The sequence below is a fragment of the Rattus rattus genome, chromosome 2 (genome assembly GCF_011064425.1).
Source record: "Rattus rattus isolate New Zealand chromosome 2, Rrattus_CSIRO_v1, whole genome shotgun sequence".
NCBI lineage: Eukaryota > Metazoa > Chordata > Mammalia > Rodentia > Muridae > Rattus > Rattus rattus.
The window spans coordinates 83,070,359-83,096,469 of record NC_046155.1 but is presented as its reverse complement, the minus strand read 5'-3'; the positions used below and the strand labels follow the sequence as shown (position 1 = coordinate 83,096,469).

Here is a 26,111-nt window from a genome sequence, read left to right as displayed (position 1 = left end):
CCAGGAGGGGCTGGGTGTCCTGGTTTGGCCAATCAGATGTAGAAGAACTGTGTGTGTCATCTCCAAACAGTAGCATCAGGAATCAGCACACATTTGCCATGGCTCATTTCCCCTGTATCACTGTAACACAGCTCAGCCTCCTAAGAACAGTCCCTAGCCCATGGTGGATCTGGACTATGAGTGGGAAATCAGTGTTTACAGCCACTGAGGCTAGCGGGATCATTTGTTTCTGCAGTATAACCGGACCCATCTCTACTGACAGTCGCCTATGGCTCAGACCCAAGATGCACAGGAAAGGGAGCGCGGCAGCTGGGACAGCCCTTGGACTCACCCATGTCTTTGAACGGAATGAGCACGAAAGTGCTGTTGGTAATCTTGTACTTGGTGAGAATGATCGGGAGCAACACCAGCATGAAGATGATCAGGAATATCACCAGGTTCAGCACCACCAGGAACCGCAGGAACGAGAAGTAGGACTGGATCCCTGTGCCAAATTTCCCTGGAAAAGAAGCAACACGGCTGTCAGTGACCAACCACACGCTGAGGACTGAGGTGAGAGGACCCGCATTATTCAGTTCACAACTGCTGCTACTACAGCCCCAGGGTATCCAACTTCCCCCTCAGGCACCAGCACCTATGCGCACACACATGTAATTAAAATTTTTAAATATTTTTTTAAAAACCCTTACTTTTCTAAGTGTTGCTAACATGAAGAAATACACTTCCATCTGGGACTGGAGCTTTATATGTGCGAAGCCCTGGGTTCAATCCCCAGCACCCCCTAAAGGTGGAGGATATAACCAATATATACCGACCTCATCAAATCAACAACTAACCTTGTTGAACTCATATGCTGATTCTAATAACTTGTCTTTTTATTTCCTATGCATATATAATCTGGACAAATGATATTACATCTTCCTTTCTCCCTCATCCCTGAAGTGTAGTTCGCTAAGACGTCCAGGGTAACGCTGAAGAGATTGTGGTCCTATATTTCTTCATTCTCCATCTCAGGCACCACAGCAATTCACTTACTGGGACACTTGCTGGTTTCTGTACATTTTAAAAGGCAGAAGCTCTGTCTAGCTCACACTTGCTAAGAAATGAGGACTAGGGCTCTCAATGCCTTCTCTGCCCCTCTCAGGACAACTGTGGTGACTTTAGGGTAAGGAACTGGAACAGAAGAGCAGCTCCTAACAGAGAAGGACTGAATCCCTGAGGATGCTCTGCAGAGTGAGATCATTGTTCCTGGAGAATCAAGAAGAGATGGCTCAGTGGTTAAGAGCACTCACTGCTCTTCCAGAGGTCTCATGAGTTCAAATCCCAGCAACCACCTGGTGGCTCACAACCATCTGTAATGGGATCCAATGCCCTATTCAGGTGTGTCTAAAGAGAGTGACAGTGTACTCACATAGACAAAATAAATAAATCTTTAAAAACCAACCAAACAAACAAACCACGTGCTGGCACCAACACCATGCTCTTGTCAAACACTCAGCCATGTCACGAGAGGTAAAGGCTTTGATTTGCTTCGTCTCCTTCTGCCACAGGGGCATCCAGTCAGCCAAGAAATCCCAGTAGAACAAATGAGATAAGCAAAGCCCCTGTTGCCAGGGAGAAGAAAGCCTCTAAGGCATGCGACAGTCAGACAGAAGTCTCCAGGAGCGTCCCACCCAACCAGAGAGGAAGCTGCGCACAGCACGCTGATCACTCTCCTTGTTACTGCGGTCTGGTACCTGGCAAGCAACTCAAGGAGGAAGGCATTTGGAGCTCACAGTTCGAGGGGACACTGGTCATCATGAGCAGAAGGCACGGCAGCAGGAGTGCTAAGGGGGCTGGTTACCTGTGTCCATGGTCAGCAAGCAGAGGAGAGACAGGAAGTGGGACTTGGCTAAGACATCTCAAGCTCCCTCCCCCTCCCCGACCTCCTCCAGTTAGACACCACTTTGAGGGCAGGTGGAGACCAAGTGTTCAGACAGGAGTCTGAGGGCACATTTCACATTCAATACACACTTGGCCTGTGAAGCCTGACTGCCTGAGTTCAAAGCCCAGCCCTGCCTTATCCTAGCTGAGTGCACTTGGACAAGCGTCTTAACCTCGATATGGCGGGGAAATGGTGACGTGTCCACATGGAAAGGTTTTGTGAGGCTAGGCATGGTGGCACACACTTTTAATCCTAGCACTGGTAGGCAGATCTCTGAGTTCAAGGCCAGCCTAATCTACACAGAGAGAGAGGCAAAGGGGTATGGATGAGGTCTTATAAGGACTAGCAGATCTCTGTGAGTTCAAGGCCAGCTTGGTATACCCAGAGAGAAACAAAAGGGTGGGGATATCTTAGGAGGACTAACATGAGTGAGGAGCCAAAGGTGACACTCGGTTCTTTGCCAGTGCTCAGTAAAGATTTGCTTGTATTTTGCTCAAGACCACACTAAACTCCCATCTCAGGGGGGGGGGAGAGAGAGAGAGAGAGAGAGAGAGAGAGAGAGAGAGAGAGAGAGAGAGAGAGAATGAATAGAATAGAAGTTCTAGATGAGCCTAGAAGACCCCCTGGGATATATGTTTACAGTTTCCACATAAAACAGCAATTTACAAAGAAAAATAAACTGTCAACAGTAGGGCTGGAGAGATGACCACATGGTGGCTCACAACCATCTGTAATGGGTTGTGGTGCCCTCTTCTGGTGTGTCTGAAGACAGCAACAGCATACTCATACATAATTTTTTTTTTTTAGAAAACTGTCAACAACATATTCAAAGATTTTATTTTAATTATGTGTATGTGTGAGGGGGGATGTGCAGATGACTGTGGAGGCCCTGGAGCCAGAGTTATAGGTCACTGTGAGCTGCACAGCGTGGGTGCTGGAAACAGAACTTTGGTCCTCTTCAGGAGCAGTTCTGTAGTCCTAACAACTGAGCTGTATTGCCCTGGCTGGCCAGAAACTCAGAGTTCCAGCTGCCCCGGCCTCAACTAAAGTCATGCCCACCACACCTGGCATTATATTTTTAGAGTAGGCAATAAGGAAGATGTTCCTTCTAACACACACCCTGTCACATTCTTCACAGACTTTGCTGAGGAAAACTTCTACTTTAGCAGCTGTAAGGCACTGGTTACAAATTGTTCTGTTTTATGGTAGAAAATAAGGGATGGAAGAGGCATGGCTGTCCCCAGCCCCGCTGTGTGACCTTTCTAGATGACAAGTGCACAGGCCTTATTACAGGTAAGTGGGTTAAACGCATACTTGAGACCACTAGTCTTGACTGGATCGAGATCTCACCCAGGAGGCACCTCTGGACATGTCTGTCAGGGAATTTACAGAGAAGTTTGGCTAAGGTGGGAAGACTACCCCATGGGCTACAGAGGCAGACTGAATGAAAAGGAGACAGAGAGCTGAGAGCCCGCATCCATCGCTTCTGTGTCCTGACTACAGACGCTGCGTGACCTCAAACTCCCACCACCATGCCTTGCCCTGCCGTGGGCCCACTGTATTCTAAACTGAGCCAGAATAAACCTCCTTCCTCCGTTTGTTTCTGTCAGGTGTTTTGTTATTACAGCAACGAGAACAGTCACTAACACAACATCTATCGTGGAAGGAGATGCTCAACAGGTGCACACCCAAGTTGCTTGCAGGTAACACACACACACACACACACACACACACACACACACACACACACACCCCTCCCCTGCTTGCCCCAGATGCCTGAGGGAAGGCTGCGAGTGGGTGGGCACGAATCCCTGAGGTGCTTGGCCGCAGGCAGCCCCGCCGCAGACGGGCTCTAACCTTCAATGCTGCGGATGTCTTTGCGCCACAGTTCCAGGTGAGTCGTCATCTCTCGAGCTTTCTCAATGAACCTCTTCCAGGACTTGCTGCTGTACCGTTTCCACTGGTCCCACTCTGATAAATACTTCATCTGGGTTTCCTGAATGTCCCTGCATTAAAAACAAACAGAAACCGGTCACAAGCATAACAACAGCAAAGCAGCAACAGACCTAAGCTCTGCGACGCTCTGGGTGGGAGCCCTTGGTCTTAACTCTGGAATACTATTCAGCCATAAAAGGGATGCAGCAGTGACACACGCTCCAGGGTGAGTGACCCTTGAAAGCATACACAAAGTGGTGTAAAGAGCCAGACATGAAGGTTGAGTTCCACACTCACACATGTTTAGAATTGGTAAATTCAGAGACTGGGGGTTATCAGCAGCCTGGGGCTGAAGGGAGGAGGCATGGAGTGCTTTTTTAATGGGTAGTTTCCAGCTGTGGCGAGAAAACATTTCTGGAAGTAGCTGGTGGTGATAACTGCACAGCATTGCCAATGGGTACTGTATGCTCAGTACAATGACCCTATAGCGCCATGCCTGACCATGTTCCATCCTGACAGCCAATCAAATTCCCCTCCTTAACATCTGTCTCTCCCAATACGCTACAAATGTTTGGTTGGTTGGTTGGTTGGTTGGCTGGTTGGCTGGTTAGATGGTTGGCTAGTTGGTTGGTTGGTTGGTTGGTTGGTTGGTTGGCTGGTTGGCTGGTTGGATGGTTGGCTAGTTGGTTGGCTGGTTGGTTGGTTGGCTGGTTGGTTGGTTGGTTAATTGGTTGATTGGTTGGTTGGCTGGCTGGCTGGCTGGCTGTTTGTTTGTTTGTTTGGTTGGGTTGGTTGGTTGGTTGGCTGGTTGGTTGGTTGGTTGGTTGGGTGTTTAATTGGTTGATTGGTTGGTTGGTTGGTTGGCTGGCTGGTTGGTTGGTTGGTTAATTGGTTGATTGTTTGTTTGGTTGTTTGTTTGTTTGGTTGGTTGGTTAGTTGATTTTTGAGACAGGCTCTCACCATGGAGTTCTGACTGACCTGGAACTTGCTCTGCTGAGTAGGTTGACTTTGAAGTCACAGAGATCCATCCATCTGCCTGTCTCCCAAGTGCTGTATCACCACACCTAGCCTGATGCCATAAGCCCTTTGAGGATATATATTTGTTTTTGTAGCCCTCTGTCCCAGGAACACAAAACACACAGACAACTGATATGATAATCCTAGCCTGTTTCTGCTTTGCTCTACACACTGTCTTTTTTTTTTTTTTTTTTTTTTTTTTTTTGGAGCTGGGGACCAAACCCAGGGCCTTGTGCTTGTTTGGCAAGTGCTCTACCGCTGAGCTAAATCCCCAACCCCTACACATTGTCTTAAGTTCAATAACTGGTGTTTAATTCATTCTTAATATTCATCACTAATCGAAAACAATATTCATAAAAATATGCACATTAAATATATACTGCTATATTCATGAAAAGTAAACTGCTTTCCCATCGCAGGGAGCATATTTAGACTGACAGGTGAACAGATACAGATATTGATAAATGGGTGGATAGGACACACTGTCAGATAGATAAATATAGATACAGATAAATTGATGGATGTATACAAATATAGATATGGATGGATGGACGGACAGATGAATGGATGGGTGAATACTGGCTAGTGGATAGATGGATGGATGGATGGATGGACGGACAGATGGATGGATGGATGAATATGACTAGTGGATGGATGGATGATGATGGACAGAGAGACTATGGATGGATATGATGTGCACACTTGTAATCCTAACATTTGGGAGGCTGAGACAGGTGAGTTCAAAGTTAGCCTAGGTTACACAGGAGAGAGATCTTGACAAAAAAAGAGAAGAGGCCTGGAGTGACAACTCAATGGGTAATGTGTGTGATATGCAAGCCTGAGAACCCGATTAGGATCCCTAGGACCTGCCTGTGACCCCAGAGCTGGGGGAGATGGGGACAGGTAGATCTGGGGACTTGCTGGCCAGCCAGAATAACCAACTGCTACATTCCAGGTTCAGTGAGAGAGCCTCCCCCACCCCTGCCAAATAAGGTGACACGACAAAGAAACTGAATGTCTACTTCAGTCCCTACATGGGAGCCTGCGTGCACACAAGCACTCATGCACACACACACACACACACACACACACACACACACACACACACACACACTCTTCTCTCCCTCTCGTCTCTGTGTGTGGTGTGTGTGTGTGTGTGTGTGTGTGTGTGTGTGTGTGTGTGTGTGTCTGGCTCACTGAATGGCTACAACATCCATCACTGAACTGAACCTGGGACTGTTTTTTCAAGCAGGAGGTGAATGACTTCTTGAAGGTCCCATGTCATAGCAGCTTAGGACTGCTTACTACAGAATGAACTTTGGGTTCCACACATGACTAACATGCCACACACACCATACAACCACAAATATCACATCACACCACAGACACCACACACACACACAACACCACAGACACACACACACCACACACCACACACACACACCACACACACACACCACACCACGGACACATACACACAGACACACACAGACATACATACACACAAAACATATACATATATACACACACAGACACACAAACACACACATATACACATACACACATACATAAACACACAAACACACACAGACACATACACACACACCACCACACACACACACACACACACACCACACCACACCACACACACACACACACACACACACACACACACACACACACACACACAACACCACAGACACACACACAGACACACACACACACCACACCACACCACACACACACACACCACACACACACACACCACACACACACACACCACACACACACACCACACCCCCACGCACACACACACTCCCACACCCACAGACACATAAACACACACAAAACACCACAGACACACACACAGACACACAGACACACACCACACCACACCACAGACACACACACACAGACACACTCACACATACCACACCACAGACACACACACACACAACACCACAGACACACACATACCACTCTCTCTCTCTCTCTCTCTCTCTCTCTCTCTCTCTCTCTCTCTCTCTCCCTCTCTCTCTCTCTCTCTCCCTCCCCTCCCTCTCCTCCCCAGATCATAACACGACCACTTCCAGGCCTCTACTGAACGAACCTTAGTCTCCGCTTCTCGGAGATGTTCAGCGCGTACTTGCGGATGGATTGGCTGTTGAGGTTTTCTGTGATCCCTCCATCTAGCTGGGAACTGAAAGAGCCCGTTGGCTTCAGCAGGGTGCCACTCTGCTTGTCCCGAGAGAGGATGTTTGTCCTCCTACGTGCCACGGACCGGTAGCTTGGCAGCTCTTGAAGGAAGTTCACAGGTGGAGAGAAGCAGCTAGGACCCAGAGACAGGTTCTCTGAGTGAAAGAAGAAAAGCAAAACTCACTCCAGTTGGAAGCCATTGGACCTCAGACTATGAACAAGCCTTGCAGACTGTCACCCCTCAGCAGTGACAGAGTGGCTGGATTCTCCTCTCTCTTTTGCTGTGCTGGGCATCCAATCCAGGACCTCTCACAGGCTAGGCAAGTGCTCCAGCACTGAGCTACATAGCCAGCCCTTTATTTATTTAGAAAAGTTTTAGTTTCCCAGGTTGGCCTTAAATTTAAACTCTCCCGCCTCCGTCTCCTGAGTGGTTGGAATTATAAAGCCATTCTGCTTTGTCTGCAGGTGTATGAGTGCTCTCCTATGTATGTGTGCAAGTACACACATATGTACAAGTGTGGGTGAGGGCCATGCCAGGTGTCTCCCTTGGCCACACTCTACCTTACATACTGAGGCAGGGTCTCTCACTTGAACCCAGAGTTCACCCATCCGGACATTCTAGCTGACCAGCTTGCTCCAAGAGAAGGGATCTCTCCACCTCTTGAGCACTGATGTGGGCTGTACTTGGGGATCCTCAGTACTTTGCCCGCTAAGCCATCTCCCCAGCCCTGGCTATGTGTAGTTGGCCACAATGATGCACAGGACAGTGACATCATCTCTACATGAGTTCATTTCCTACGGATGTGTCTGCAGGAAATGAAGGTTATGGGATACCTGTAGCCATTAGCTAAATGAACAGTCCACTTGCTGAATGAAGCTAGTAATGTGTGCTCTGTCTCCAGTAAGTGGGGGAGATGATTTTGTGTAAGAGCCTCCATTGCCTAAGTGATTACCTCCGTGCACATTCTAACTCCTTCCTGTTGGGTGCTAAATGGCTAAAGTTCAAATCCTGACCCAGTCCCTCCCCCCCCCCGCCCCCGCTGTGTTTGGGGGGCGGGGGAGTTACTTAACTTCCCAGAGCTTTCATCTCCTGACCCCTAGAATAATCATTCAACAAACAGGTCTACCACATGTCCTTTCTGGAGCTAGGGATACCATGGGAATCAGGGAAAGTGACCTGCTCTTAAGCCGCTTAGATTCTGAGGTGGGAAAGAAGACAACCAGACAATAATTAAGTGGTAGGTACAATGTAAAGAAAACACAAAGGCACGGAGGGGGATGCGGGGGTGGGGCTGAAGGGTAAGGGACAGAGGTGAACGGGGGAGGGCGCTGACTTTGGTTAAGGGTCAGTTCTTTCCCTTAGCTGAAGCTCCGTGAAAAGAATGGACAGACCCGAGGTTATGTGGGGCAGAGCCAAGGGAGCAGGAAGTGGAAAGATCCTGGGGCAGCAGGGCACCGGCACATTTGTAGAGGATGCAGACTTCTGACTGCAAAGGGTGGACAGACAGGAGCCTCAAAGTCCACTTGGTGGGTAGATTTTGAAGTCATCCAACCCTTCTGTACCCCTTCCCTCTAAGCCCGAGCTGTGACTTGCTTTAACCAAAGGGCGCAACAGAAAAATACTCTGCCAGCACCAAGTTATAAAGGAGCCCAGAAGCCATTTCTGGGCATTTGGGAGCCAGTCATGTAAGAACCAGCCAGGGCCAGCAAGATGGCTAGTAGGGTAAAGGTATTTGCCACTGAGAGTAAGGGTCTGAGTTCGATTTCTGGAACCCACATGGTCGGGGCAGAGAACCAACTCCTGCAAGCTGACCTCCAACATGCACCACAGCCTGTGTGCATACATGCACATACATGCACACACTACCAACAAATAAACAAATAAATGTAATTCAAACGATAGCCTGTCGGGAGAACCCACCGACAAGAACAAGCCCCTGCCTTTGTTTCCAGCCACAGAGAATAACCATGTGGGCATTGTATGTAGGATGTGGGAAAAATAAGACACCTGTGTGGCTGGGCTACAGCCAGTGAGATCTTACAGGCTTATGTGACCTGCAGATGGACCAAACAACTGACCACACTGTAACTGGTCACCCTGAGTAGGGCGCTGTAACTCATGCTGTGATCCTAACTCAGGAGACTAACTAAGATGGAGGATTCTGAATTCAAAACCATCCTGGGCTACCCGGTGAGACCCTAAGGACAAGCCTGAGTACCAAGGGTATGGTCACAGGTGCACAAGGGTGCAAGATCTGAGTGATATGGCAGACACTCAGTGCTCCTTTAATGTTCCAGGAAGTGTGGGAGGGCTGGGGGAGGACAAGGGACCTGCATTCTAGGTCTCTCTGGAATGTGCAGATTACCTAACCTCTGCCCCTCCCTGACAGGCAGGCTCAGACACAAGACAGCAGTTGTCTCACTGTGGATGACGCAGAGGCACGCGCCCGGGCTCTGCCAACCTCCATGAGCAAGTCATGCCACATTCATACCAGCACACCCTGAGGATGTGAGCCACTCTAGTGACAGGCAGAGCTGCCTCGAGCTATTAGGTTCATTCTAGAAGGCAGTGGGGCACGGGCGCAGCCTTGGGGCCACTCCTCCCTCTAGGCGGCAACAAAGAACTGTTATTAACCAGGAACAAAGGTCTTTGAATATGGAGCCTATTGAATATTCAACAACTGTAGGGGTCAGGAACCAGTGCGGGATGGGAACTGAAGCCTGGCCTGGTTTCAGATGGGCGCTGTTACCCACCAGCCAGGCCACCCCAGGAAGACGTCAATTCTGCTCACCTCAGAGAGAGGGTATCTGACACCACAAACCATGGACACCTGTGTCACTGTGAGCGACAGTGAGCTCTCTTTGGGCTTGACTGTTAGAAGTGCTGAAAGAGAAGTCTAGCAGTGTATACATGTAAGGCCAGCAGTCAAAAGGCTGAGGCAGGAGGATTGCTGCAAGCATGAGACCTACCTGGGTTACACAACAAGAGACTGACTCAACCTGACTGGATTTAGATTCAGGGTAGGAGACAGCCAAGTTGAGGGTGAAGATTCACCATCATGGGCTGGGTCAGCGGGTAAAAGCTTGCAGTGCAAGCCTGAGGACTTGAGTTCAATCCCCATAACTCATAGTAAGAAAGCCTGACTCTTGAAGCATGATCTCTAACCTCCATACGTGCTATGGCTCACACGTTCATGTGTACGTATACACACACAACGTACACACACACACACACACACACACACACACACACACACACACACACACGCTAAATAGAAAAAGAAAGGATTCACCACCACAGGGAGGGAAAGGATCTTGCCCACTTGCTACTAAGCTGGGGATGGACCTGACATCCTATCACATTCCCTAAGACCTGCCTTCCCCCATGAAAATGGCTGTGGATTTGCAATGGCCCTGTAAACACTAAGATGCCACACAGGTAAAATAGGTAATGGCTGCATGTTCCTCCCCATCCTACCATGCTGTATACACACTTTTCAGCCACTTCAGGGTACTTTCCCATCCTTAACTAAACACTTCCAGTGGGGTCCTCATCCCTAGACTCCCTCCCCTGCTTTCATATAGGGCTGTGCTCCTTTCAAAACTCCACCTCCACCTGGCCTCTCACTCACCTGTGCAGGGAGACACAGAAGGCTTCAGGGCCCTGGCTCTTTAATGGGGAAACTGAGGCTCAGAGAGATGATGACTCTCCCAAGGCTCGATGTCAAGACAATCTTGGCTCCCATGTGTTACAAAGGCTGCTGGCTGCACCTTTCTGAGCCTTGGGCAGCTGGTCCTTGTGGAGTGTGAGTGTCAGGTGCTCCTCTGACTTAGTCCCACCATCCGAAGGCCACTTAGGTCAGTGGTCAGCATGGGGGCTGCTTAGCTGGCATTTGCATGCATCGGGGTGACTGTCGAGAACCACCTAGAATTTCTTGGGGTTGACTGCAGCACAGGCTGTTACTAGGGCAGGCAATTGAAGGTGACAGGTGACATGGGTGCTACCTTTTTCTTTTTCAGAACTGGGACTGAACCCAGGGCCTCAAGCAAGCAGTCAAATGCTCTGCCATCAGCAGAGTGGCCTCAAACTCAAAGTCCTCTTGCTTCAACCTCCTCAGTAACTGGGATGACAGACCTGCACCACCAGGCTCAGCTCAAAGTCGAGTCTCTGAGTCGAAAGCAGTGTCTTGCCCCTAGAAGGCCCTCTACTTGAAGACTAAATCAATGAATAGATGAATAGATGAATGAATGAATGAATGAATGAATGAACGAATAAATGACAAACAGAAGCAAGGACATTTGGAGGGCATCCTTGGGTCCTGGCAGCTGGTAAAAAATGTAAACTCTCAGGAGACTAGCCAAGCATGATTTAAATGGCACCAAGGGCCCTGCAGCTCCCACAGCATACCTGCTAAGGCAGCGTCCGCCATATTTGGTGCTATGCTTACTTAGGAGCTTTGCTTCCTACTCTCAGATTTGTGGAACTCTGGGTAAAAAAAAATGACCTTGTGAGTCACGGAGAATCTGCCAGTAACTGTGAGGATTACAAGTGTCCTCTTCCCTCAGGGAACATGTCCCCAAAGTGCCAATGGATGGCTGAAACAAAGAACTCTCTCTTCTATACTGTGCTAAGCTACGCTATGCTATACTACACTACACTATACTATGCTACACACACACACACACACACACACATCATTTAAGTACGTGTATGTGGGATGAACTCATAGCCTTGGGCATGTCAAACAAACACTCTATCACTGAGCTCCAATGCCTGCTCGGTCTTTCCCATCAAAACTAAGCATTTACCACACACGGTGGCCTTAGCTTTTGTCATTGCTCTATTTTTATGTGGGGGAGGGGTCGTCTTATGACTGCATTCAGGCGCCTGAGGAGGCCAGAGGAGGACATCCAGTTCCCTGGGGCTGGAGTTACAGGCAGTTGGGAGCTGCCTGATGTGGGTGCTGGGAACTGAACTCCTGCCCTCGGCGAGATCAGTGCTTGCTCTTCACTGCTGAGCCATAGCTCCAGTTTTGAGCTGTGTGACCGCACAGCCATCATGAATTTCTTACAGATGGGCACACGACAGTCATTCCAATCCTTAATCTAGGCTGTTAAATGTGTGTTGTCTCTCTTCTCTCAGGGTCCCCATTTCTTTCCACCACCACTGAATCCTCAGGGTCTGCACAGGACTTGACACAGCAGTGTCTGATAAATAACTGATGAGTGAATGAATGAATGAATGAACGAACGAACAAACAGATTTGGAATGAATGAATCTGGTGCTGAGGACACTGTTCAATGATCTATCAAATTTTTAATCAAATTATGTGGTTAGCACCCTAGAAATCAGGGTGCAAAAAACAAAGGGCAAAAAAATTAAGCATGAAACATTATTCTTTTCTATATGGATGATGAATTTTTACAATTGAAAATAAAATTTGTTGTTGTTTTTCAGAGTGTTTCTGTTTGTAGCCCAGGCTAACTTAGATCTCAACTTGTAGCCCAGGCTGGTTTCAGAGTCAAGATCCTTTAACGTCAGCCTCTCTAGGCCTTCGATTATAGGTGTGCGCTGTCCCAGTGGGGAGGGGAGCGGGCAGTAAATACTGTACTTGATGTTCTTGTTTCAGATTCTTTCCACAGACGTGTTTATGGAAGTGCACTTTGGTCTGTTAGGAACACAATTCACTGTTCTCAAACAACCTTACCGCAGGGAGACACTGATTACACAGTCTGCTTACATTGGTTCCTGGACACTTGTCCACTCCCTGTGTTTTGATGTCACTATTATTCTGGAAGCTAACTAGAGGGAGGAAGCCTGATGAATACACATACAGCTTCCAAAGGCTTTTATCTAGAAGTTTCTAGAATTCAGAGACTCTACTTTAAAAACTACCACACAGGCTGGAGAGATGGCTCAGTGGTTAAGAGCACTGACTGCTCTTCCAGAGGTCCTGAGTTCAAATCCCAGCAACCACATGGTGGCTCACAACCATCTGTAATGGGATCTGATGCCCTCTTCTGGAGTGTCTGAAGACAGCTACAGTGTATCTATATATAATAAATAAATAAATCTTTTTTTAAAAAAAGCTACCACACATAAGATACCCATCAAGTGATATATACGCCATCAGGATGGCTCAGCAGGTCAGCAGGTAAGGCACGTGTCGCCAGGTCTGATGACCTCAGTTTAATCCCTTCCTTATATTTTGCATAGTTGAAAAATTATATATTTTTCAAACTCATGTTTTCAGAGTCCTTTCCCACAGCCTTAAGGGCTGTCCTAAAGGTCACAGCATTCTACCATTTTGCTGAGGCATTAGACACCTCACCTCCTAGACTCTGTGCTGTCTCTGATTATCATGGAGTCATTAATCTTAAGGACATTCCCCCAAGGAGGAGCATGAAAATATGTTTATTATTATACAAATAAGCCTTACATCCATGAGCATCGACACCCATGGATGTCTACACACTGCTAGCTCTGTTTCAGGCATGGGAACGATGTCACACTGTCTCTTACATACGGCCAAGCAGGAGTTGGCACCTGAGAAGGTGACATTTGAGGAAGGCTGGGAAAGCAGGGAGAAATAGTTATGCAGTCATCCTGGGAAAAGCTATCAAAGAAGAAAACAGCAAGTGCAAAGGCCCTGAGGCAGGTGGAGCTCAGCAAGCCTGAGAAAGAGATGGGTGGGAGTCAACAGGAAGACAGTAGGTCATGGGGGACACGCCAGGACACATGGGTCTTGAGTATCAGGGAAAGCATTTGCTTCTGTCTGTTAAAGTGGGAGCCATTAAGGGTTTGTGCCAGAGGAAGGCTTCTCTAACTGGGGTTAGGCGGGGTCACTGTGGCTACCATTGTCTCTACACAGTACCACAGTTGTGGCCCAAGCTAGGTACACTTCCCAAAAGGAAGGCGCAGTATTTTTTTTTTTTTTTGCCAACTTGACATAAACCTAGATATATATGAGAAGAGAGAATCTTTTTTTTTTACTTTTTAGATTTATTTCTGTGTGTTTTTTGTTTGTACGCATGTCTATACGCCACATAGCTGCCAGGTACCCTCAAAGATCAAACAGGGAATCTCCAGCCGATTGGCCTGTAGGCAACTGTGTGGGGCATTTTCTTGATTAATGAATGATGTGGGAGGACCTGGCTCATTGGGAGGTTGGGGGGTGGACTACCCTGGGCAAGTGATCCTGATCCTGGGGTGTATAAGAAAGCAGGCTGAGCAAACCACATGGGGCAAGCCAGTAAGCAGCATTCCTCCATGGCCTCTGCTTCAGTTCCTTCCTCAGGTTCCTGCCTAGAGTTCCTGCCCTGACTTCTCTTAGTGAGGGACTGTGACCTGGAGGTGTAAACTGAAATAAACACTTTCCCTCATAGGCTGCTTTTGTTCTTTGTTCCCATCAACAGAAACCAAAGACAGGAGGGAAAGTTCTATATCTGGGATCATTAAGCAAGCGAGGTGTGACTGGGGAAAGGCACTTTTCATTTGGTCACATGACCAAAGCTACCTGTGGCTGGTGCTATAGGGGACACTGTGGAAAAGCCTTCCCTGAAGCCCAGAGCCAAGGGAAGGGTAGAGAAGCCTGCCAGATGCCTGGACAACAGGCTAGAAGGACCAACCTGAGTCACATCAGCTGGTGTCAGGAGCCTGGCTGGGCTGGACCCCACATTTTACAACCGGATGAGCAAACAGCCCTGAGGAGCAGGTGACTAACTTGCTAATCAGAGCTACCATTGGGCCAAGTGCCTGGATTACCTAGCTGTCGAGCCAGAGGAGAGTCCAATGTGCTGCTTATGGGCTAGTTCCTATGAGCTGGTATGCCCAATGGTGTGCAAGGCATGCAGGACAGAGCCCTGTCTCCCTGGCCACATGCCTGGTGCTGAAACCCAGTCCCTCCTCCCTGACCACCCTGTGCCTTAATCTTCCCACCTGCAGCAGGGACAGCCGTCCTGAAATCAGTCAGCTCCCATATGTAAAGTGTTTGGACAAGAGCCAGAGAAAAACTCACGTGTCTCAAATCCCTGCTGCCCACATAGCAGGAAAAATCCCCAAGTGACAGTAGCAACTGTGTTCTAACAAAAGCTTATTCACAAAAACAGGTGGCAGCTGATGTGGTGAGACGCGTGTGGAAGCTGGGACTTACTATTCATTGATAAGCTTAGCGTGTGAGACGATCCAGAATGTGCCTGGGAGGTGCCTTCTTGGTAGGGGTCAGGCTAGTCCTTAGTGACTGTCTTCTCTCTACCAGGACCGCTTCAAAAGAGTCAGAAGACAGAGGCTGAGGCAGGAAGACTGAGAATTTAAAGCCAGTCTAGGCGAGGCCCTTTCACAAATATAAACAAATAGGGCTGCAGAGATGGCTGTGTGGGTAAAGTGCTTCAAGCACAGGGACCTGAGTTCAATCCCCAGGATCCTCATGGAAAAGCTGGGCATAGTAGCATGTGTTTATAATTTGAGCACTGGGAAGAAAGGAGCCAGTGGATCACTGGAGCCAGCCTTTTGCCTACCTGCTTTGCTACTAGGTAGATTCTAGGCCAGTGAGAGATTCTGTGGTGAAAATATTTAAAAAGGATGGCACTTGAGAAACATTACCCAGGGCTTGACTTCTAACTGACATGTGCATGTGCACCTGCACGAACACACACACACACACACACCAAATAAACGAATGAATGAATGAATGAGTGAGCGAGTGAGCGAAGAATTAAGTGATTCCAGTGTTTCTGAACACACTAGCAGCAGGCTCTGGGGAGCACACACAGTGCAGAAGCAGACACAGTTATGGGAAGTTTTTACACTGGATCCCCGGTGAGTCTCACAGTGGCCAGATCACGCCGGGTCTTCTCATGCCTATCCTCTGCAGCTAAGATAATAACTCTGCTCCCAAATGAGCCAATGTTTGAATCATGAGGGGAAAACCTCAGGACATGCTCACTCCATACCCACGACACAGCAGTGGTCTGGCACCTAACAAACGTCCCTCAGACAGAACATGGAAATGTGGCCTTGGGGATTTCTCTGCTGCGGGGCGGCCACAGTGCCCTGCTCCAATTTTCATCAACGGGTTTGTCATAAAATACAAAAGCTCCTCGCAGGCTGGTCGACTCTGCATACCGTTGTGACAGTTCATGGGCCTGACAGGTAAGCTTGGGTGAGGCCCGGGCCTACTCCTGGAGGCAGCACTGCCTAACAGGAAGTCACTGGAAGTCAGAAAGGAGCCTGGGTTCCACAGTCTCTGTGGTGGGCACCCCCATTAAACCCCACCTTTTTTTTTCTTGGTTTTTCGAGACAGGATCTCATATAACCCCAGCTGGTCTCAAACTCGATACTTAGTAGAGGTTGGCCTTGAACCTCCAACTGCGAGGATTACAGGTGTGCACCACATCCATCACTTTCCAATGCCAGCACCCTGCGGACTAACCTCCAACACGCAGAACCTCCGGGAGAAGCCACCACAAGTGGCTTGCCAAGTAATCTCTCTGTGCCTCAGTTTCCACAGAGGTAAAACAATCCTTTCCTGGTTTGCTTTCTGTTGCTGTGAATAAACACCACGACCAAAAGCTACTTAAGTAGGAAAGGGCTGGCTCGGCTTACATTTTCAGGTAACAAGGTCCACCCACCCAGGGCAGGAACCCAAGCAGACCACGGAGGACCGCTGTTTCCTGGCTTCCTCTCTGGCTTACACTCATCCTGCTTTCTTAGCCCAGGCAGGTTTTATCCAGGCTACATGCTATTCGCACCTGCCTCGCTCGGCATGGTGTCTGGGTCCTCTCGCATCAGCTCCCAGTCCTGATAGCATCTCTCAGACATGGCCGCAGGCCAACCTGATGCTCACAGTCTCTCAGCTGAGGTTCCTCCTTCCCAGGTGATTCGGTTGTGTCCAGTTGACAATAAAAACTACCAGGACAAACCCTTACTTCCCTGAGTTTCTGAAACTCCACAGGCAAATGCAGACCAGGGCCTGCAGAGTCTGCATGAACAGGCTCTGGCTTGCCTGACCTGAGCCACCCCTGCTCCTCTAAGATCTCCCTGAGGCCTCTTCAAACACACCAGAGGCTGTCCACTGTGCCTCCACACTGCTCACTGCGCAGCCAGGGGCTAGGTCCTTTAGACCCTCAGGGACCTTAAACCCGGGTACAGCAGGATCTTGGTGTCCACTACAGAAAAGACACAAAACCAGTCGAGAGCGAAGCAAAGCTATCGAGGCTACTGACTGGAAAGACAGACTTGAAGGGAGTCCAGCGCAGGTGCCCTGCCCCCACCTCAGCAGTCACCACGGATACGATTCAGGGGCTTCCAAGTTTAGATGTTAGAGGAAGCCCATGCTGGCCTGGAGACTTATCATAGAGCTGTGTCCCCAGATAGATGTAGGTTTTGGAAGGGCACACTGGAAAAAAATAAAATACAGCTAAAGGGGTTCTTGCTCTTCCTCGGGTCACAGGATGCTGGACTTAGAGCCTCATTCAGTAGGCAGAGTTTTCCTCAATAATTCGTTTTTGTTTTGTGTGCCGGTGTTTTGCTTGCACGTTTGTCTGCGTGGGAATGTTGGGTCTCCTGTAACTGGAGCTGCCATGTGGGTGCTGAACCTGGAACCTCTGCAAGCACAGCCAGTGCTCTCTCCAGCCCCCCAGTAGCCACAGCTCTACCAACCCTATATGTGGTGCTTCTCAGAAAGGAGAGGGCAGTGCTGTAGACCTGGAGGTCGGCCAGTGAGGGACAGAAATCAGAACGTGTGTGGTGGGGGAGGGTCCTTTCTCTCCTCATGTTCCTTGGTCCTCCTTTTCTCCCTCCTCCCTCCCACTTTCCCTACTGCCTCTTTGCTGCAGACAGAGCCTCCCTACGCAGACAAGGATGGTCTTAGCACTCCTTCTTCCTCTGCCCCCCTGATGACTGGACACAGGTACCTCGCTTGGCTCTTGGCCTATTTTATTTAAGTTTGGTTTTTAAGATTACATTTCCCTTTGTACAGGGTGTGCCAGGGAGCACAGGCGTGTCGTGCGTGGCGTGGCGTGTGGAGGGAAGACCACTGTGGAGCTCAATAGACAGGTTTTTAGAGTCCTCCCCTCTACCACGCGGACCCCAGCGATCAAACCCAGGTGACCCACCAGGCTTGGTTGACAAGCACCTTAGTTAGCTCTCTGCCCTCTGCCCTCTGGTCCCCTCTCTGAAGGTTCCTTCCCTTTGCACTGCCAGCAAAGGCCACAACACTCTATATCCCCCTGCATCAGCTTAGAGTCACTTCAGAGGCTCTGTCCCATCTGGGCTGGTACTGACACTGGCACACAGACACACACACACACACACACACACACACACACACACACACACAGAGATACACACATGCACACACCCCAATACACACACAGACACACACACTGATACACACACACACACACATACATATACAGACACACACACACACACACACAGATACACACACACACCCCAATGCACACACCCACAGACACACACACACACACACACACACACACACATACACACACACACACACACACATGATACATATACAGACACACACACACACAGAGATACACACATGCACACACCCCAATACACACACACACAGATACACACACACACACATGCACACAGACACACGCACGCAAACAGGCCACCTCTGTCTCTCAGCAGCTGGACTCCCTTGGATTCCCCACTTCCTCCCTTCACTGCAGCCTTCTCACAGAGCCTGACCTGGAGCTCAGTGCCCTGTCTCTTGCAGGCGGCTCCCTGGGACCAGTCCAAGGGTCTGCCTGATAGAACTGTCCTGTCTCCCTCCTTCTACTTCTAGGAGGGGACCTCACGTCCACAGCCCAGGTTGACTGGGTGGTCTCAGGCCCAAATTCTCTCCTTGAGAGAGGGTAGCAGCTTGCAACCAAGTCACAGCCCTACAAAGCTATTTCCCCCTTTTCTCCCTTCAGACTTCTCACTTCCTGAAAAAACAAAGACAGCCACCTCTAAGCTGGGTCCCCATGGCTGAACAGAGCTGGACTCCTCCAGACAGATGGGCAAAAATAACTCAAGAGAACCAGTCCCCAAGAGAACCTGACTGAAAAAGGCTCAAATGATCTCCAGCCTAGACCAGAACATTCTACCCTCCTCAGACGCCCTGGAGGGTGGTAGGTCACTCAACGGAAGAAGGGCTAAGCAGATAAAGGAAGGCATAAATAGCTATGTGTCTTTGTATCTATTGTGGTGAAGGAGGCTTGACTCAGACAGAAGAATAGTTTTAAATTCATGCAAATGCCTGGTGGGCCTGTCACAAACCCTATGCTGTTAGGGTTCCAAAGACCAAACAGAAAGACCCACAGTGTTGTCAGGGCTCTGGGACAATATCCCAAAACGCGCTTCAGAATTTCATGTCCCAGCTCCGAGGCAAGACATACGCACAGAACTTCTCTTGCCCACCCAGGGGCAGTCATGAAAACTAGAACCTATTGGCTCGGAGACAGAAGAAAGTTGACTTTAATCTCCCCTGCCTGTCCAGGAGGCTAGAAGGAATTCTCCACCTGAGAAGCTGGGCGCCCTGCCTGGCCTATTAACACAGCTCACATAGCCTTGATGTGCCTTGCTGTTCTCCAGGGCGTTGTGGCTTCACCACCTAAGCAGAACATCACCTTTGAGTCTTCAAGTGTATAAAAAAGTCTGATGTAAGCAGGCATAGTACACATAGTTCACAGCTCAAATGCCAGCACTGAGGGACAGAAGAGACACTCTAAGACCCAAAATGAAGGAGAAAACATAGGAAAAAAAAGTGGGGCAAGATTTTCCAACAACAGCCAAGCTGTGTACATGAAGGGCTGAGCAACTCCACTCACAGGGGCCCAGGGACTGAGCCGGCCCGATGTCTATGACTGGACGTGTACACACACAGAATATGACCCACAATGGAACATTAGTCTCTCGTGAAAAAGGATGGAGCACTGGCTATGTGACCATGGATGAACTCCAATGATAAGCTGAGAGGAAGCCCTCAAATCAGCCTCTAGACTGATCCACAGACAGTCCCTGGAGATCCACAGACAGGGGTAGAAGCCGACTGTTTGCAGGAAGCTGCGGAAGGGGAGGGACTACTGAATGGGGGCGGGGCCTCCTTGGGGTGATATGGATGTGCTGAAACAAGGCAGACCTAGTGCAGAGAAACTAGTTAAAATTGGTAGGGGTTGAGGATTTAGCTCAGTGGTAGAGTGCTTGCCTAGCAAGCGCAAGGCCCTAGGTTCAGTCCTCAGCTCTGGGGGAAAAAAAAACCTAACAAAATTGGTGCAATGAAGGATTTACTAATTAACTTGCTTAGAAATATTAAGTTACACAAAGTGGAACTTAGCTGAAGGAGCATTGCCTCCAGTAAGACTGGAGACCAGCAATACACTAAACAGGCTGCCTAGGAACTGTGGGAAGAAGAATTTTGCACCATAATGGAAGTTTAGGGTTTCCAGGGAAAGTTTCTGCTAATGTTTGTTCACCAAGCTTGACCTCCAATTAGGCTTCATTCCCATAACAAAAGGAGACAGCCCTGACTAACAAGCAGCCATTAGGCTACTCCCACGTCAAAGAACAAGCCCCCAAGGGGCAGCTCAAGGGCACAACAGGTCTGCAGCCATCACTAAGTCCTGGTCTGCCATTAAGTCAGGAGAAGCACAGTCCTGCCAGGTGGGCAAAAGGGACCTGGGTAACAAACATTCAAAAGGAACCCCCATGCAAGGCCCCGGGTTCAGTCCCCAGCTCCGAAAAAAAAGAAAAAAAAATACTCTTAAGAAATAATTCTGATAATATCTTTACCATATAAACCTCCCATCTTCCCAAGTGGCGAGACTCATGGTCTCCTGTCTCTGTTGAAATTGTTCAGTGTGACCTGGGACTGGAATGGAAGAGGTTTAAGAATGACAGCAGATATGAAAAGCATGTGTCTAAGGCAGCAAAGTTAGTAAAACCTGTTCCAGCCAGCTCCTCTTTGGGCACGTCAGGGTGGGATGCGAGTTATCATTAAGGCGCTTTCCCCTTAATCTCCTGAGTGTGCAGAGTGGGTTCTCACTGGGGATGAGGGAGGAGCATGCAGAGTGGGTTCTCACTGGGGAGGGGGGAGGAGCAGGCAGAGCAGGTTCTCACTGGGGATGAGGGAGGAGCAGGCAGAGTGGGTTCTCACTGGGGATGAGGGAGGAGCAGGCAGAGCGGGTTCTCACTGGGGATGAGGGAGGAGCAGGCAGAGCAGATTCTCACTGGGGATGAGGGAGGAGCAGGCAGAGTGGGTTCTCACTGGGGATGAGGGAGGAGCAGGCAGAGTGGGTTCTCACTGGGGATGAGGGAGGAACAGGCAGAGTGGGTTCTCACTGGGGATGAGGGAGGAGCATGCAGAGTGGGTTCTCATGGGGATGGGGGAGGAGCATGCAGAGTGGGTTCTCACTGGGGATGAGGGAGGAACAGGCAGAGCAGATTCTCACTGGGGATGAGGGAGGAGCAGGCAGAGCGGGTTCTCACTGGGGATGAGGGAGGAGCAGGCAGAGTGGGTTCTCACTGGGGATGAGGGAGGAACAGGCAGAGTGGGTTCTCACTGGGGATGAGGGAGGAGCAGGCAGAGCGGGTTCTCACTGGGGATGAGGGAGGAGCAGGCAGAGTGGGTTCTCACTGGGGATGAGGGAGGAGCAGGCAGAGTGGGTTCTCACTGGGGATGAGGGAGGAGCAGGCAGAGTGGGTTCTCACTGGGGATGGGGGAGGACATGTTTTGCATCACTCCACCCTGATGAACAACAGCTGAGCCTGTGTGAATCAAGCCTCCATGAAGGAAAGAGAAGAGGAGGGAAGAAAGAGGGAGGCAAAGTGGGGAGAGAGGAAATGTAAGAGACGAATAATCTAAATCTCACGGGGAGAAGCACATGAGCACAGTAGGTAGTAAAGAGGGTGCACCAAGACCCAAGCTGGGCAAGCAAGCACACAGGAAGTTCACTGGTTCTCATTCTACACAGGTGGTAATTCTGCGTCCTTTTCCCAGCCCATCCTCCAAGCCCCCGACTGTCTGGGATTGGGCCTCAAAGTCTTTCATGACTGCCTGTTTTCAAGGGATTCATGCAAAGGAAATGAAGGGTAGTCGAGGTCACTTAAATTCTGATAATGAAGCAGGACGTAGTGGCATTCACCTTTAATCCTAGGGCCTGGAAGGCAGAGGTTTTCTGTGATTCAAGCCCAGCCTTGTCTACATAATGAGTTACAGGACAGCCAAGGACTACATACTGAGACCCTGTCTCAAACACACACACACACACACACACACACACACACACACACACACACAAACGAAAAAATTAATTTTGATAACACAGCAGGACCTTTGTATAAACAAGTTTTAGCCAGTTGGAGGGGAATGAAGACATTTGCATAAATGTTTCAGAGCAGGAAAGATAAAAATATTTTGATTTCTTGTCATAAAAGTGTTACAGCGCTTGAGAGAAAAGAATATTAAATGCTCCTTGAAGGAGAGGAGGAGGAGAGGAAGGGAAAGAGAGTGGAGGGAAAGAGGGTGGGAGGGAAGTCTGGAAATGAGGCAAGAGCGGGGAGACCAGCTACCTGTGGACACCTAGTGACACCAAGTGTGCCGCTAGGACCCTGTGAGAGACACTGAGAGGAGCTGTGGTCAGGACTGAGGGAAGGAAGGCTGGGTAGATGCTGCAGGTGGAGGCTTTGCTGGGAACCTTCCTCCTCTCCATCGGGCTGGACAGGGCCTTGGGCTGTACTCCTGTCAGAATCCCCAGCTTAGAAAGGTGGAGATGGAGCCTCAAGAAGGAGGCAATTTGCATAGATTTGCATGAGCCCAGCTCTGAGAAACAGAGGGTTGAGCCAAGTGTGTTTACCCCCAAAGCCCTGCTAAGAGTGGGAGGCTCAAGGATCAAGTGTTTGCTGAGCACGTGTGAGGCCTTGAGTTCTACTCCAGGGCTGCACACACACAATAAAAGAAATCAGTAAGATGTGCAAAAAAGCCACTGTCACCCCAGTACTCAGGAAGCAGAGGCAGGAAGACCATGGGTTCAAGCTCAGCCTGGGCTACTTGGTGAGTCCCAGGCAGGCCTGAGCCGCAGAACAGACTATTTGGATTAAAAAAAAAAAAAAAAAAGATTAAGCCAGAGGAAGGAAGAACCCCTCCCATCAGGAGAGGTCTGGGGGCCTCAAGAGTACATGGTGGGGACAGAGTCTAGCCTGGGGGAGGCATCACTTCTGGGAAGAAGTGACACTGAAGGAAGAGATGGACCTTATAAGGAAGGTTATGGTCCCCAAGGAGGATGGACAGTCTGGAGCAGAACAGTGACCATCAGGTGGGCCTGGGAGGAACCAGTGGAGAGGGACTTCCCTGCAAATACTATCGTCAGAGTGCGCCAGACACCGAGGCCACCTTCCAGGAGCCCAGTAGCACAAGGAAGCACAGCCATAAATGACAACAAGGTTCGTTAGCACTGACCCCAGAATGGCCCCAGAGAGCTACACTCTCAATGTCTGGGTGCTCACATCCAAGCCCAGCACCCTGCACACTAGGCAAGGTGACCCATGACAACCAAGGAGCTGCTGCAGAAATCTGGCATGGACTTCAGAATGGACCCCAGGACACTATAGCTTCCAGACTGCTTTCTTGCAGTCATCTGCTCTGGGGACGGTATGAGCCATGTTGTGGGGAAGCCCAAACTGCCCTGAGAAGGCCCAGATAGAGAGGAAGAGAGGCTCCTGCCAGCGGAGTAGGCCTGTTGATTAAGCTATGGTGGGAAGGACCCTCCAGGCCCAGTCAAAGGTGCAGACAACTGCAAAGCCAGGTTCCCCTTGATTACAGCCTTACTGTAGTAGACTCAGGGAGCAGAGACCCCAGAGGGTTCACTCCTGACTGCACACACTGTGGCCTAGCACACTATGGACCGCTGCTTGTCTACAGAGCATGGTACTGCTGTGGGGTCCATTTCCAAACAGGCCCCACCTCATGCTGCTAGATTAAGGGACACAGTGTCTGCCTGGGGCAGATAGTACACCTGTATCCCAGGGCACCGAGGCAGGTCAGATCATAAGCTGAAGGCCAGACAATGTCTCAAAATTTAAAAAACAAATAAAACCAGAGGTAACGGCACACACCTTACCTTCAGCATCAGGAAGCAGAGGCAGGACTCCAAGGCTAACCGGGATCACACAAAGTTAGTCTCAAAATAAATAAATAAATAAATAAATAAATAAATAAATAAAAATAAAAAACAAAAACAAGCAAGCAAAAAACCAAAGCAACGGTTGGGGATTTAGCTCAGTGGTAGAGCACTTGCCTAGCAAGTGCAAGGCCCTGGGTTCGATCCCCAGCTCTGAAAAAGAGAAAAGAAAAGAAAAAAAAAAAAGTAAAAGGAACTGGGGAATGTAGTTCTGAAGGGGAGCTCTTGTCTCTCATGATGTGTAAAGCTCTGAGATTTACCCCAGTATTTCAAAACAAACAAAAACTTGCAGATATCCAAGGGGATGGAGAGACAGCTCAGTTATAGGGGCCCAGGAGTCATTTAGAGTGGCCTTTCAACTCTCAGCAAAGACCCGAAAACTGGGAGCAGTGTGACCGACCAAGCGGGAAGATCATATGGAAGCCAACCAGAAAGGGACTTAGCTTCCACAGTGCAGCATGGTGTCCTGGAAAACTCAACAGGAGACACGCCCTTAGCCCCTCACTGGGGGACTCCAGGCCTCTGGCTGGAATTAGCAGACGTCAGCAATGCTAGGACTAAGCTAGGGGGAAAATAAACTATCATAGAGCTTCGCCTGGTTTTTTTTTTTTTGTTGTTGTTGTTTTGTTTTGTTTTTTGTTTTGTTTTTTTTTTTCCTGCTTCCAACGCATTGTCCCAGGATTGGGTCTTTCTTCTGGAAGTTGAAGAGACCAAAGCCCTCTCGCTGAGCTTTGCCTTGGTAGATCCAATCTCACTCAAACTCAGACTGCAGATAACATTGTGAGTTCTGGCTCAGGGAAGAAACAAAATAAATACAAACTACAAGGAAGCCTGCCTGAAGGGGTTGGCAGCTCTCCTATATCTACTGGGCGGTGTCTTTACACATTTCTGTAAAATCTCAGGAAGCTGTATAACTGACTGTATATCTAACACAACTAGAAAGAAAATTTTCCTGTGCTCAATAAGCTGCCATTGACTGTTGTCTTACTATGATCGGGGCTGTGCTGGGCATTTATTAATATTTCACTGTTCTTCAGCCAATCTGAGGCTCAGAGAGGGCAAGTCACTTGGCAAAATTCACACAGCAATAAAGACCAGAAACAGAATGGCTTCCATGTGGGTATAAAGGGAATATCTAGGGGCCAGCCTCTGGGGCAGGCAGGTTGTCACAATCTTTTCACAGAATAGATACCATGGCGATCTAGAGGCTGGCCTGGGTCCGAGAGTCGTCGTGTGGAAAGTGAGGACTGCCTCCTCAGCTCGGCCGGCAGGGCAAGGGGAGCCTTCTCGCCGGGCACGTCCGCTGCCCACCGCTTTTCCCGCAGCGGTGTCCCGCGGAGGACCAGGACGGCCACCCTGCCGCCCCGCACGCCTGGTCCCGCCGCAACCTACCTGGGTGTACGGCTCGCTGCCGGCTGGACCCGTGGCCCGGGTCGCCTGCGTTGCCCTCGCTCATCACGGCTCGGCGAGGACCCTCCAGCCGCCTGGACCCGCGGCCCCGCCTCGTCGGGTTCCGGATGACGTCACAGAGGCAGGCGGGGCCGTTCCCACGGGCGCAGGGTGGGGACCAGCTACCTTCAGGAGCCTCCCACTTCTTTCTCAGTCTCCTTCTCCCCTATGCCTCGGTCCTTCCCCTCCCTCCCCTCCTCTTTTCTACTCTCCCACTGTTCACTCTCCTCCCTTTTACCCCTCCCCTCCCCTTTCTCCTTCCCTCCCTCCCTCTCTTCTGGTACTGTGAGACCCAGGTTAGCCTTGAGCTCCTAATCGCTTGCCTCCACCTCCCAAGTGCTTGGATTACAAGCCCCACTATTGTAAATTGTCATTTGGTAGCAAGTGTGGAACAGAA

The 26,111-nt window shown here is 49.6% G+C and overlaps 1 protein-coding gene across 1 annotated transcript in view; it reads right to left on the bottom strand.

Moving 5' to 3' along the window:
* Window positions 1-25,856, bottom strand: part of Tmc7 (transmembrane channel like 7) — a 50,707-nt gene extending 24,851 nt beyond the window's left edge. The window contains exons 1-4 of the mRNA XM_032892809.1: window positions 25,658-25,856; window positions 6,987-7,227; window positions 3,782-3,930; window positions 332-499 (exon numbers count right to left, since the gene is read on the bottom strand). Coding sequence (XP_032748700.1) covers window positions 332-499; window positions 3,782-3,930; window positions 6,987-7,227; window positions 25,658-25,721 — 622 coding nt within the window. The 5' untranslated portion in view covers window positions 25,722-25,856. The remainder of the gene's footprint in view (window positions 1-331; window positions 500-3,781; window positions 3,931-6,986; window positions 7,228-25,657) is intronic.
* Window positions 25,857-26,111: the final 255 nt, after the last annotated feature.